This window comes from Fopius arisanus, unplaced genomic scaffold, assembly GCF_000806365.1.
Source record: "Fopius arisanus strain USDA-PBARC FA_bdor unplaced genomic scaffold, ASM80636v1 scaffold00023, whole genome shotgun sequence".
NCBI lineage: Eukaryota > Metazoa > Arthropoda > Insecta > Hymenoptera > Braconidae > Fopius > Fopius arisanus.
The window spans coordinates 1,085,344-1,101,252 of NW_011887762.1; the positions used below are offsets into that span (position 1 = coordinate 1,085,344).

General features: G+C 35.8%; 1 protein-coding gene across 6 annotated transcripts in view; it reads left to right on the forward strand.

Annotated features, from left to right (window-relative positions):
- The window catches only part of LOC105264554 (LIM domain only protein 3), a 393,511-nt gene that overhangs the window by 343,132 nt on the left and 34,470 nt on the right, over positions 1 to 15,909 (forward strand). For 4 of the 6 annotated variants that reach the window (XM_011301495.1, XM_011301499.1, XM_011301496.1 and 1 more), the window contains one exon: positions 5,895 to 6,051. In XM_011301495.1, the coding sequence (XP_011299797.1) occupies positions 5,895 to 6,051 (157 nt within the window). Of the gene's footprint in view, positions 1 to 5,894; positions 6,052 to 6,109; positions 6,632 to 15,909 lie in introns of those variants that run through there. The other 2 variants (XM_011301498.1, XM_011301500.1) reach the window with 2 other exon arrangements.

A 15,909-nucleotide genomic window follows, 5' to 3' on the forward strand; every position in this document is an offset into this window, starting at 1 on the left:
CAAAATTAGAGCGGTGAGTATTACCAACCAGTTTCCCAGCTTCTCTCTTCAGTTGAAGACATTCCGCATCGAACCAAGGGTTTCTGCGACTCTTCCGAGCACCAGAGCCGCCGGCCGATAGTCTTCTCACCATTCCCGCTTCTTGTGCAGCCTCCCTCATGATATTGATTATTCAGGAGGTTCACATCCCTCAGAGCAGAGCCCTCAAGAGAGCAAGAGCATCTCTCCAGGTGCATGGAGTAGGCATTCAGTCTCGCAGGATACCACCGAACTGAAGAATACAAGTGAGGGGAGTTCTCCAACTCAAAGGAAGGGGGGAGCCACCTGGGAGAGAGGGAGGATTCTCGTAGCGTATAACCCACCAAAATATTTCTATGTAATATTTCAGATCATTATTGTTATTCCCTCATTTTTAATAATTAGAAAACGTGTTTTTCATTTTTATTTTTTTCTCATTCTAAAAATTGTTTTAAAAAAACTTTCAAAATTGTAGAATTTTTTCTTTCATGTTTTCTTTGCTTAGTTTTATTTTTATTAGTTAATCTTTTTATTTTTGAGTAATTTTCATGTGTACAGATTTGAAACTTGAAATTATTGTACTCTCAATTCCTTCCAAATTAAGAAAAAACAAGTCACGAACGTTTTGCTTGTAACACATTAAAAAAAATGGAAGTTATTCAAAATACCTGCAGAGGTCATTCCGACAGTTTAGTTAACTATATCTATGCGTAGTTATAATTACCTTTTAATTAACCTCTAGGAATGATGTCTGCAGGTATTTTGGACAAAAAAAGGAAAATTTTCAGTTTTTTTTTCAAATGTGTCGCAGGCAAAGCATTTATTCCCTCAATTTTAGAGGAATTGAGATCACAATTTTCTGTACGGGAGCGTAGATCATATTGAAAACAGGTTATCTCATCTGATCAAAATCTTGATCTTGAGTTTTGGAAATGAGATCTCTATTCTTTTGCATGCTCAGGAGATACATCCTTACGCAACCTATTGCTTATAAAAAATAACTATAAAAAATTTGATGGAAGAATGCAGCAATTTTGACGGGATAAAGCTGTGAAATCAGGAACTCTCAGCCTCATACTTTTAGTTAAATCTTTAGCGTTTGAATGTTTGGTCACTTCGTCATTATACATAGAGAATAACTTCAGATAAAATATAAAATGAAAATGGCATCTAAATTTACGGCGAAATTGCAATAATAAATAAACAAAAAACCAGAAGTGACTGCATTTTTGATTATGCATTTTATATAAAGACTAGCAATTCAATAATATTTCCTGAAAATAATTATTTGTTCCTTTAACAATTAATTTCCAAATTTTTTATATTTATTCATTGTTTTTAATTTTTTATTATCCCTTTTTTTCCTCATCGATGATACGATGAATACTCTTAATTCTAAGTAACTCAATCGAATCACGATAACTCCAGTGATTCGTATAAAACGCATACTTAAAAATACTTGGTATCAGTGCATAAATATTACAGAGTTATTATTTAAGCGGAAACCAAAATTAAAAATCGACATTTGACGGACTTAACATAGCGCGAGAGATTTAAGAACTAAGAATGGTGACCGGATTGTTTTTCCCCGACAAAAATTTCCCGGAAAAAATTTCTCCGTCAAAATTCCCCCGGAAAAAATTTCCCCTGTCAAAAATTTCTGCGGATAAATTTTTCCCTCAGTGATTTCCCGGTATGTGTAATTACTGAAGGTATGATAAAGTCTCGTGATGAATATGGGGGAAGACGGTCAACGCAATTGTTATTTTTGTTTGGGGAATTTTTTTCCCGGGAAATTTTTTCCGGGAAATTTTTGTCGGGGAAAAACAATCCAGGAACCCTAAGAATGAATCAGAGAACAACACTGATAATAGACGATAGAAGACAGTTAAGGCAATTCTATGATTTGGTTAAAATACTGTGTTGATCAATAAATGAGAGAAAAGTTAAGAATTTTCCACTACGAAAGGATACAAGAAATTCTTTCAACGTAGTAGAAGTGATTCTGAATCAAATATGAAACCAGAAAGAGAGCGATGGATACGGAGAGAAATATTGAGTAAAACTGAGGAAAATCCTTTTTTTACCCGTGAAGCAATGAACTCAGAAAATTTAATTGATACGGTCTGCATTTTTCTTAGATAATTATTTTTTAATTCACGATTTCAAATAAAAATTATAATTAATTTACATAATTTGTATTGAATGTTTCCCTGTTTGGGAAAAGCATATGGGATTCATTGCAACTCCGTATATTTTAGCTACTGAAAAAATCTACAATACTCCTATTCTTACCATTCAATTTTGCTATCAATTCCCCTACTTCGTTTTCACCGATCAAAATCATTAATGCTAGATCTCTAATGCCCAGAGCATTCAGGGTGTTTCTGCGGTTATCACGGAACAATATATACGCAACCATGTCAGAAAATCACCGAGAACATTATACAGCAATCAGACTCGTTTGGAGTATGGGTTACGGCTTTTTATGGCACGGTATTTTGATGTTCGGGAGGCATCGATTTCGATGCCATCGGGAAAACACAATGGGGTGTACTTATCGTACCCCGTTACGATGGCACATTGGTTTTTATGGCTACCCGATGGTACTGTAGTTTCTATAGTGTAGGAGGTACTTCCGATTCTGGGGAAATTAAAAGGAAAGATAAATGGTAATGGAAAACAACGTCACGCTGCGCCTAAAGTTGATGAAAATTTCCAATAAATTAGACGGGGATGAAGAACACGCCTGTAGTAGTGCAAGAACGAGTAGGAACCATTCGACGTGGGATAATCTGATGTAGAATCAGGTTTAGCACGAGTGTGACCAGAATACTCAATAGCTATTGAATAAATAAATAACACAAAGTCGAGCAGGTTTGGACACTGTATCAACAAGCTTACATATTTCATACGCCACCAAAAATCAAACGATTCATAATTAAAATATTTATTTCTCCGGAATTCTACATGAATCCCCTGCAGTCAAAATTGGTAATCATAATTGCTATTCTTTTTAACAAACGACATTTCATTACTCATGGGGAATAAAACCATACTGATACTCCATAAAGAAAGCTTCAAAAAGACTGATGTCTCAGCGACTCCGTAAGAATTTCAAATCATTCCAGAACGATTTTTGAATCCCCGTAGATCCCTTCATTTCCCACCATTTTACATGCATATCCTCACACTATCCCTTCTCATTCGAAAACGTAAAGAGAATGGAAAATCCCGAGCTAAAAGATCAGCTTTTAAAAGCACCAATAAAAGAAAAACGTGAAGAACCTCGCACACGGTGCTACGAATGTATTTTAAAGCTTTTCAGGCGACAGTTGGCACGGTACGTAAACCGGAATGCGATTCATCCCACAAACTCCCCAAAATCATAACCCACGCGAAGCACGTATTGCCAGGGAATTCTCCTCGGTTTCTTATTTCGGTGAAAGCTCGATGAGCCTTCTACGATGTTATGAGCCAGAGAATCTCTAGTCAATTTCATCACTCCTCGCGAGAATGGAAAAGTAAAAATTATCACGATACTAAGAGGACATTATGGCAATGTTGTTGAACGGTTTTTGACTGCATCTACATACATTGCTAGAAGTCGTTAACTATTACCTAATGGTGTAATTAAATAACGTTACCTGGATCAAGTGGTGACAGTTACCGAATGGTTCAGTTGACAAGGTAAGGTTAAGCCAACTGGGTGCGTAGGTATTATTAACCGAGTGACTACTCCCCTTTCCAAATGTAGAGTCCGTAAACTTTGGAGGCTTATATTTTGGCCAAAAAATCGCTATTATACTACTTTCATTCGTACGATCGACTATTAGTCTCTACGAATACGGAGTTTTATTCTTTTTCATGCCATAGTATCTATATATATAATGGCTCACTCATCCAAGTATGGACTGTTTGGATAAAAATTCAATTTTTCCAATAATTAGAGTTGCATTAAATAAACATATCTCACATGACTATCTCCATCAATCGGAATGAGATAAATTGCAATTTATCTAAAATACACTATTTAATACTTTTTTGTTAGCATTTATAAATACGCACGTTCCAGAAAACTATAAATAATTGTCGGAACTTTTCAAGAAAGATATTCGTACTTTAACCGTAACGTTTTGAAATTTTATGACACTTTTCTACCTTGGACCCGGAAAATCCTTTCCACATCTGTCCTCTGCTACCGTCTTCAGGGTTGGCAGAGGCAATACTTGGCCCTTGAGTACAAGTATTATCTGGAATGGAATTAATTCATTCAATTTTGAAAAATTCCAAATATTATAGTTTGTTAATAGCTAACTAGTTATTAACCTTTCTCAGCTGACAATTTAATCACAGAGTATTAACGAGAAATAATAATTAATTTCAATAAATAATTAATCAATCAATTCGTTTAATAGAAAATGAGTAACATACGTTGAAAATTTTGATGGCCTGGAAAGGGTCGGTGTAGTAAATTCTTGTAAAGATAAAAGATGTTCTATTATGTATCTTTATAGAAATTTCGTTGAACTTCGAAAGACATGAATATATTGTTTTTGAACACGACAGTTAAGGCGATTCTTCGGAATCATTTATTTTCGTCATTCAAATTGGTTATTTCTTTGCAGAGATAGCCGGATGAGATTTTTATTTGAAGAAGCACGAATTATTGGAAAACAGAAATTTTTGTCCAACCATACTTGAATGACTGCACCATCCTATAAAAAATTGAAATAATTTTTCTGGAAAAATTGGGCCTCTACACGGAGAGAAAAGTACCGGAAAAATTACGGAACTTTCGCGTATTCGTGGCATGACCTTGCTTTTCGGGAAAAAGTACTGCAGGTACCATAAAATTGTATACAATTATACTATATACTATATACAAGCCTCCAAAGTTTGCGGATGTCACATATGAAAAGAGTAGTATAGTTAGTAGAATGGGTAAAAATACGGTATGTGCTTAAACTAAATGGTGCATTGTGTTAACTGCAATTCGGTAACCATTACCAAATTTTCAGCTGGTTCAAACGTTTCCACGTTTGCGTTAATGTCAACATCAAAAGGAATCAAATGTGGTTAAAATACGGTGATAGAACCTAACACAAAAACTAACAGACAAAATATTTTTCTTTGTAGCTTGCCTCTTTGAATTATAGTGAAAATATCTTTTTTGAAAGAACATCTGATCGCATATTTTATTTTTTGTTCTCTCTTTTCCCCTGAGTAATTTCTGTCAACGGAAAATGAGTTCCGACAAAATGAGCGTAACTCTACGATATTTTTTTTTAAGCAGAGGGGAATCCAGTAGGAAGTGTTTCACTGGACTCGATATTCCTATCCGTTATTATGGAATAGCCTTAATCTAAGTCTCTGCTTACGTATAGATTGCCCGATTTAGTTGTAATCAGTGGATTTCGGGAATTCATTAAGTATATTACTAGACCCTCTTATTCTTTCTAATCTACATGGACTGCAAAATTCGTTTATTTTATATCAGTTGTTGTGCCTTGCGTTACTTATTGTAAGTTCCCGGTTTGAAGGGATAAATCCCTATTTATAACTGCCTCACTTGGTTAGCATAATCGAGTGAGACTGGTAAGTGTTACGCTGACAATATTGCAAGTCTGCATATTCAACAATAACGCAATTGATCAAATCTGGGGCATAAACATATATAAATATAGTCATATACCATATAACATATAGTCTCCAAAAAAAGTTTCCCATAGAAATTCGAAACTAAAATTAGAATTTTTATGCGGATAATTGAATAATTGATTTCACATGAAAGTTCAATGTGACAATATTGCAGTGTGATTGGTCCATTCCATTTCTTTCCAACTAATTCTCTCACCAGGTAAATCTCTTTTCAGATTTTGCGTGGGTGATAGATTTTACCTATGCGAAAACAAAATCCTGTGTGAGTATGATTACGAGGAGCGACTGGTATTTGCAAACATGGCACTCCACCCACCGCCAACGGCAACTCTAGCACACATAAAGCGTCAGGTGACACATCTCCAGCCCCAGGTGAGTCTAGAATAATCCTGCTCGGAAAGGCCTATGTAAACCCCAACGATGATCTCAGCCCCTCCGTGAGGGATTTTCAGGTTGAGTTTTGAGACACTGGCGCGCTTCGAGTTTGAAGTACGTGCTGCCTTGAGACATGGCGAGCCCTCGAGCGAGTGGGGTTAAAGTGACCCCTTCTAAACAACAAAGGACTCAATCCCCCGAGCTTGCGTCGCCTTCAACGTCGTCTTGGATGGGTATCGCGTGTCCTTATTAATTAAGTCGAAAAGAGCCCTCTTGGTATGTTTGGAGATCGCCTTTCCAATCACCTCATCATCCTTCAAACCTCTTTTCTCTCAATTATATGAAATTGTTCCACTATATTAAATGCATTTAAAAAACTGGGCCTAAATGAGACGTTAAATTATCAGATTTCATACGAATGGTTAATTATTGTACATTCATTACTAAAATACAGTTTGTGTAAGTAGATTTAATGATGGAGAGAGAATGGAGTCTCAACGAGTATATTTTATAGAGTGTACTAAGTTCAAGCACATTTTTTCCGTATTAGGGAGACAGAAGCAAAATGAAATATACGGCAAGATAAAATACAGCGAAAAATGCATCGCTCATATGACTTGCGCGATTGGATGGATTTGAACGATATGGCTTCGCAGTAAAGATTTGAAAATATTAATTAAATTAATGCTTAAAATTGAGACTTTAATTCTCCTATTTGAAACCTATCTATTGCGAAAATAGCTTGAAATTGGAGTCAGATCAATTGTTGAAATAATACAGAATTAAACATTTATTTTGCAATCCGAGAATTTAGCAAATACGAACATTGTGTATGTCCACTTTGGTTGGAGCCTTGTCTTGTTAACCTAAAATATTTCTAAATTCGGGTTTCAAATTATGTTGTGGAAACTACTCCAGTGAGGATGTCAGAATGATGATGAAATAGAGCAAAAATTATTGAAGGGCGATAAGTTCGCTGGGAACTAATTAAAAAGACGCAGTTTGCCAGCCACCGCGATAGGGGAAAATTATCCATTCACAGTTAATAACATTATAGAATCAAAATGGACTGCCAAATATTATCGTTGGAAAACTGCGTATTTTTGCAATCCATATCTCCATCTAGCATCCCTCACCGATTTTTTCTCTTTTTTATTATAATTGTTGTTATATCATAGGCGCCGATAAGCACGCGATTCTCAGCTCGCTTTACGCCGTGAGTTTCATTTCTATCGAGGAATATTAAATCTGAACCATCGTATGACGTCCATTTTTTTATCAAAAAGGATATGTCCCAGTACGTACAAAATATTACCCCCACCTCACGAATATCTGACAACTTTTGTGATCACGTTAGGGCTCCTGTAATTGGAGCCTCAATAATTTAATGGCTGCCACCCGGAGACTACCTGAGGTTGCCCACGTCTGTAAGACTTACACACCGGTATTGGGAGAGTTGTGAGAAATCGGTACTGCATGCCTATCAATAAAAAAACTTGAAAATCACTAGGGAAAAATATCATCCGGCCTTTTAGAATGAGGGATACGCATACGCGTAAAAAAGCCTAACTTAGTAAACCGGAAATATACTAATAATTGTTCCACGATCATATTTTTATCTTTTCCTTAAAAAGAAAACATCAGTGCCTTGTCGTATCTTCAACTAATTACACATTCAGAGAAAAAGATGCTTTCAAATGACCCGAGCAAATAAAACGAAGCCGATTGAAAATCCCCGAAAGAATCATAAAAAATAACGTAATATATTTAAATAGATTATCTTAAATTCCCTTCAACGAAACTGATAACATAATCCTACTAAAATGACACTCACGAAAGGGGTGCCGTGAGTCCCCAGCAACCTAACCCCGATCAACTTAATCCCGTCTCCACAAGATCCAGCAATAACCAACCCTGGACTACGCATATTCTGACGACCATGCATCAATGTATTTCGATGCAGTTTTTCCCGAAATGAAAATATTCCAATTACACTAGCCCAGATGCGTGATAGTCGACTATATGCCGAAAACGATTCACCCTGGAATCCCCAGGGGTGAACTTGGTAAAGTTGAAGGGAATTAGACTGGGGCTTTTGCTTCGCTTTCCTCACGAATCGCGTATACGTATGCATAGAATAACGAGAACGATCATATCGGGATAACGTGTACTACTTATAATATGCAAATGCCAAAGTTCTCACTCCCTTTTCGAGGTTGATATTAACAATTTCTCGACGGGAATAGCTCGGCTGCTTCGGTCGGAACAATGTATGTCTTTTTATTCTCGCTTAATTAGTTCGCAAGAATGAGGACTTAATTACCATCGATGAAATAACAGTTCTGGCAACTGATTATAAAAGAAAATGGTGCACTGAGAGAATTGAATAGTAACAATAACCGGGGGTGTAGAAAAGAAAGTTATGCGGCAACATAGTATCAGAGCTTTCAGCAGACCCTAAACAGTCCTCCCCTCTATGGCACGGAAGAAATGCTAATCTGACCCATGGCATACTTTACAAAGACGGATATAATTGTAATCACAAGGTAATGCACAAACAGGTACTATGGAAATACTTGCTATGTGTCTCGTCATAATAGTTACTATATCACGATGATAATGGTTACTACAGCAACATTGTCATGCTTGCTATAATGCGGCCTAATGGTTTCTATGTTAACATGGTAACGGTTACTATGTCCAAAAACATTTTACAATTGATAAGTTCGACATACCTTACAGCCGCTATTTCGATGTTCCATTGTAACCACTGCTATGTGCACAGTAATATTAAACCAAATTTGGCAATATTGGTACTACGAGCGGATTCGGAAAAGAATTTCCGAGATTTCTGAAGAATTCCCACTATTTAATTTTCCATGTGTGGAATATTGTGTTGTGATGTTTTTATTTCTACATTAGTAGACAAATTTGGTTGATGATAGCTGAAAAATTGTATTCAATCTTTTTCCGATCCGGTTATATTGAATGCGTATGGGTTGGCTTTGATTGTGAATATTCTCGATTCAATAACGTAATTTCCTATGCAATTGTAAGAACTATACGGTTTTGTTGACGCAAGCGAGTATATGGAAGTTATCGAATCTCGATTGAGAGAACACAGCATTTAGTTCATTTGGTCTATTCAAAATCATCGGCCATGTCCACTTACATTCAATTCAATTATTATTTTTTTCAGAATAAGGTGACAAAAAAAGATCGATTTATAGTCATATGTTTTGGTGTGATTGTTTTGTGTGAATCAATTGATAAAGGCTATAAGCATGAAGGAAGTGCTTCACGTAGTGCAATTTGATCCTCCTAATTTATATGGCAATTTAATTATTCTTGTGAGGATCGGTAGGATAATATACATAGTCTACTTCTGTTTATATTATTCCAAATCTTGATATATCATGAGAGAACGATCATGTTTTTCAGGTTGATTAATAATTCAGTAACTGTTACCAAGTGGCCATTTCGCTGAACATGGCAACGTTCAACTGAATTAATCGGTAACAATATCGAACTTTGATGACATGAAATGATTTCTGCTATCAGTTTACGAGAAGATGCCTGATTTTTTAATTGATTTAGAACTGAATCAATTTTTTATATCACAAAACAAAGCTCGGTAAAAATATTCTTCATTTGTCACTTTATTCCATCACCGGTTCTTTACCTGACGAGAAGTTGTCAAGGGAAAGTTGCAGCGGTAGAAAATTATGAATGACTTAAGCATATAACGCCACGTCAACAGTTAATACCAATATAATCACGGGTGGGGAAGGTAGAATGCTAATGTCGTTGAAGCATCTATTACGATTAAACCCTCTGACGGATCTCACTCGATGTCAGTAGAGGAAAACCCGTTAAATGTCCCTCACTGACCTATCATTGGAGGCAATCAAAAGATGGACGTTCGATTCATTCCCGGATCTTCATTCTATTCATTAAAAATACACTGGTTCCAATAGTTAATCATTAATTGTGACGTATTGGGATTAACCCATACATCGGATTTCATAGATAGGAAATGATCAATACTTAGAATAATCTCGGATAATGAGAACGATGGAGGTGATCCCTCTTTCATGTCATCCAGACATGGCATCAGCAGTTCCACGGTCGGATAGCAGTCCAGCTGTAGGTATGATGAGATGTTTGACTGACTTGATGTTAGTGATATCAAGACAATAACAATTGAAACTAACCGTAAGACTGCGTAGGTCAACATGTTGAGACTTGCAGAGTGCTTTGACGGAGTTGAGAGGACTAGGGAGAGAATAGAGTATGATCGGGAGATGATTAGAGCGAACCTCTGAGGCCCAGGCCTTGTGTCAAACACGAGAGTCAAGGTTCCAAGGATCGACTACTTCATGACGTGTATACCAACCCAGTGATAAATCATTATCGTGTATTTTAATCCATTTAGTAATTACTATTATTTTACAGATTAATTACGTAAGTGATTAAGTGGAAAGAATTCGTCCCAATACTACACAAATCTCCTACGAGTGAGCGAATCCCCCGTGAGCTCGATGCAGAGGTGGTCAAGGAGTAAGTGTCGGAGGCTAGATACCGAGTAAAAAAGTATCAACAGCTAATTAACATTATTATTTGAATCCCCTGGGTAAAACTTCCAACTTTACATAATACAGAAATAAAAAATTTAATTCGCAAAATTTATCCAATTAGTCAGTTTCTCACTTAAGGCTTCAACCAATTTATTAAATTTTCTTTGACTGAAATTTAAACTGGAAATTTAGACTTGGTTCAAATACAAGATTTCATTCCACCCTTCATGGCTCTACTATTTTAATTCTTCAATTTGTATGTTTTTTTTTTAATTTTAATGAATTAATTCCATCATTTTTATGGACATCGCGAGGTGTCTCCTGACGAAACGTTTGAAGAATTATATTTCGACTCTGAATTTTTCGGCGACCGAACTTTCACATTACTCTCTGATAATTCGGATGGAAAGCAGTTATCTTTAAGAAAATTCCCATGATATATCCTCATACGTAATTTTTCTTGCATTTCTCTGTATAGTGAATTTTATTTTTCGTATTTTTTTTCGTTAACGAAATGCATTGAAATTCTGTTTCACTGAATTCTTGATTAATGTGTTAATAATATTCAGTTAAAATTTCATATAATATTTTCTGGAAAATATTTTGTTAATCTCAACCAATTTTCACGTAAGGTTAAAGAAGCAGTAGGCTATTCCTAACACTAGGAGAGAGGATTGTTACTTCAAATGTCATTCATTTTTTTTTTCAATTTCATTTTGCCATCAATTTCAGATCACTGGCTTCCGAATGGAATACCTGTAATCTCTGAAAGTTTCAGATTTTTTCAATTAATTTTCTTGTTTCAATCATTTAAAAACAAAAAGCAAAGTTGACTCTCAGAATATCTTACCTGCCCAAACTACTGAGCTGTGAAACCTGTCAGATATTAAGTGAACGGCGAGTTTAGTATCAAAAGAGTCTTGTCCTTAAGTGGTTAATGAAAATTGATAGAAAATTCAAAACCTCAAAAAATTAGATCAGTTGCGTCGTTTTTGAGATATTTGAGAAAATTTTTTCAGATACACAAATGGCTATCTCCTGAATTAATGATCCAATCTAGCCGATCTGCAATACCAAACATTGCAGTCATAAGAGGAATCTTTTTGCCAAATTTCAAGTTGATAGATGGATTTTTAGAGAGCACATTTTTTCGAAAAGATGAAACTTGAAATATCTCAAAAAGTACACGTTTTCATTGATTACATGGAGACGAATATTCCAAAAGACGTAAAAATGTAAACGGTACGATAGTTTCTGAGATATTTGAAAAAAAATTTTCAAAAACAATTACCGATATTTCAAAAACCACTCAACCCATCGAGCTGAAATCTAGCGAAGATCAAATCCATATTAGGACCTATGAACTGACGACATTTCATATTTTTGAAAATTAATTTACCCGTTTATTCTTTTTTTTGTAAAAATTGACCCCTAGCTAACCATCTGCCCATTGCCTTCAAACTTCGTATTTTTACGTTCCAAACCATTCTACGTAATTTCCTATCAACTTCAAATTTGGCAAATTTGGAAGATTCCTCTTATGACTATCAAATCGGAGAATCGAAAAATTGAACGATTGCGTTGCTCTGATTCGGAAGCAAAAATGGTAAAAAAATTCGAGGAATTTTCCAACAACCTCACAAATCACATAGACTAAACTTCTCTAAAATTAAACGGTTGAATGTGACGTCAAACACTCATCAAACTATCAGGACACCTTCCTCTCCAGACTTTCAGATACACGTTAAATTTTTTCATACAATAAACACTGAAAAAGCAGAAAAAATATTTATTTCCACCAAAATCCTGTCTCTCATCACTCCGGAATTACTGAGCCATTAAAAACTAAGTGAAAAAATGAGGTCCAATAAATTTTCTTCCTTAACGAATGTCAGTGCAATTTTTCTCCACTTCCAGCTTTTCTAGTCACTGAAATTGTCACATCACAACGTCTAACACTCTTCCTCGTTTTCTCTTAGAGATAATCGAAAAACAAAATCTATACTTAAGGCGAGTTGATGACCAATATCCGAACATTGCAGTCTTTCACCTCTCCTTCAATTGAATAATATGTGCAATGGAAGTCCATAAAGTCTTTTCGAGTGAGCAAAATTTAACTGCAGTGATGTAGTGCATCAGTTCTTCAATTGAATCATATTCTGAATGAATACGATGTAGTTATACCCACCTTTAGAAATATCGCGGTTAATTAGCAGCTCAGACGCCCATCTACGGTGATATCACTATATTGTTATTGAAATTTTGCTGGTGGCAATATAGAATATTGTTATGAACTTCCTCCTAAGAAAATGGCGATTTTTGCAACAACATAAAGTAAAAGTTTGATCAAGCCAGTACTAAAAGCTGCAAAGTTGCATTCCCGAATGGCAAGGTAAATTTGAAAATAAATTTTTTTCCATGTCAAATGATTAATTTCATAGCGCGTAAAATACAAATATAAGTGGTGGTTACTATCTCCCACCACAGATCGTCTGAGTAGATTTAAAAAACCGCCAAGAGGCAGACGTTCCCGTTCAGGACCTCAACGACCCCCCCCCCACTTGGAAGAAAAGTTGTTGAAGGGTGTTGAAGCCCTCATGCACTCCACCTCTAGTTCTTCTGATAGCCTGAGAATCTCCAGCTGCCTCAATCTTCTCACCACCATGACGAATCCTCCGTTTGTCTCCGCTGTAATCTATGAAAATAATTTAGCCATCATAAAAAAAAGAGCATGACAAGTCTTGCTGATAATTGTCGGTACTTCTTATTCCAATCTAGATATCACCCTCGAGAGTGTAACACTGGGGGGTGTAAGTTTCGCGGAGCTGGCGGGGGATTGGCGAGGTGGTCGGGGAAGTAGGACTCGAAACGATTATCTGAGTTTTAAAACAAACTCTCAAGTGTCTGCAAAGTCCTTCGTGAATCCTTGGGGTGGGTTGAAGGGAGGGGTTGGTGACGGGACGAGATAATATGCTAATGCCAAGGAAGCTACATGGAAATTTAAGAGGATCAATGCAACCTCGCATCCTTAACACCCATGAGGAGATACAGTCGTTACGATTAGGTGTAACTAACTCTGCCTATATTTGCAGTAATTTACGGCATATTAATTTATTATAATTTATCAATTCCAAAAAAACAATGTACCAGACAAAGTCCAATAGGTAAGCAGAAAGTTTAAGTTCTCATTGAAAACTCGGCATAAAAACTACAATGCGGCTTTGAAAAGAAAAATCTTTATAGTGTTTTCAATGGTTCGTCCTTGGCCCCACCCTTTCTAAAATGTTTGCAATCTCCTTTCTGTCAATAAAGAATGAAAAAAGGCGGCTCAAATTTTTTAGAAGCTATGACACGTTTTTCTTTTTTTTATTTCATATTTACTTATGAAACACGTGACCTGTAGAGAAAATTATCCAAATGCCTGTAGAACGATAATCTAAGCAATTGCTTAAAAGCAAAAATTTATCTTCCCCCACAGTTATCCTACATTTACATATTTTTATCAGTGGCTCAAGTGTTGCTAGTCAAAATATAGTCCTGTAACATATCGACTATCAGAATATCACCAGTAGATATATCTCAAAATGGGCAATCGAAAATAAAATAGTAATTTTGCTAATTTTTGAATTCTCTTTGTGTTGTCCATGGTGATTCCAGCAATCGGGTGATTTTATTTAATCAGATTTATATTTCATATTATTTGGTTGTGTTTGTTTTTAAAGGACAATTTTTGAAGTGGTTAATATTTCAATGCAATATTATTCCGTGGTGTGATGTTTTTGGTGGTAAACTTAGTATATTTTTGTCACATGGTGATAGAAATTCCAAAAAAAATTATATACAATTCCGTGATTGACAGGTGAAAATAAAACTCGGATCAATATAACGGAACGTTTAGTAAAAAGTAGGAAAATTCAAGGTCCATAATTTGTATCAGGCCTTTATTCTCAATTCTGAATTACGAAGTGGCGATTCTACCACGTGGGAACCATTAAAGTAGTTCCAGAAACTTCGTTCCTCTGTTTCCAGAGCCGAGAATGAATTGGAAGAAAAAGAGGAATTAACGAACCGTTAGCTATACTCGGTGTTGCCATTGCTGATGGGAATCGACTGCTAGTATGCTTTTCTGAAAGAACTTTGCTCCACGGGTGCATGGTTAGTTGCCGTGGCTCAGGCCATCTAACGAACTTATTATTACGCAGAGGTATGAACGCACTAGGAGAAGGGATATACTAAGGAGGTATGGAGTCCCATGGGAAATCCCAGCTTGAAAGCTTTACGTGAGATTATGAGTTTTGTTCTGAAACAACTCCAAGTTCTCGGTGTGCTCACTTTTATAACCATTATTGCGCCCTTTCGTCACAGCTAGGAAAATATTCGGCAATCCTTTCATGCGAATGATTGTGGGGTTATTTGCGTGATTCCATATGGAAACAATTCTACTTTCCAATTTCAGACGCTTTCCTTTTTCAATGAAAATCATTTCATCACGTTCTGAAAGAAATTTCTTCATTTAAATCAACATATTCCCGAATCACTAATAATTTTTTTGGAATGAAGGACAGGCGTCTTTTATTCGGCAATTTTAGGAAACTTTAGGAAATCGTTTTTATTTCTCTGTTGGCATACAAAAAAAAAGGATTCTTCTACTCAATCAAGCGATACTTGTGACCTAAAAAATAGAGTAAAAATCTCTAAATTGCATATACGTTACAAAGCTATAAAAAATTAGGGTGAATATGTGTAATTAATTTCTCTAAAAAAAATGGATTAGTGAGTCCATTCACACTAGGGATTTTATCCGATGCGCGGGCAAGACGGAGCACGGAGGCCCGTAGAGATCCACATAAATACAAATAAACATCAGCAATTATGGTAGCCTAGCGGGACTTTCGAATCATTATGCATTACAGGGCAACCTTGAACCAGGTCTCGGCATTATATTGAGTTGATGAATGCTTCCATTAGCACGAAAAAATAATCAAATTTTAGTCTTCACGAAAAATTGAATGTAATTTGACATTGAATATTGATACTACAGCGGAAATTCAACTAAATAATAATTTTGGAATTATATTGAATCTTTTGTGCATACCTGCTATTCCATGATTCGTTTGTTCAAAATTCAACAGTGTGGTTATTGTAACTAATGGCATTCTTGATTCAAGTATAGTCTTATAGAATAACCAGTTTCATTCTTAAAATGAACTGAAAACTGAAATAAATTGACCAATAGTCATTGGGCTAGAATCACGTAGAATGAATTCTAGACAGAAGT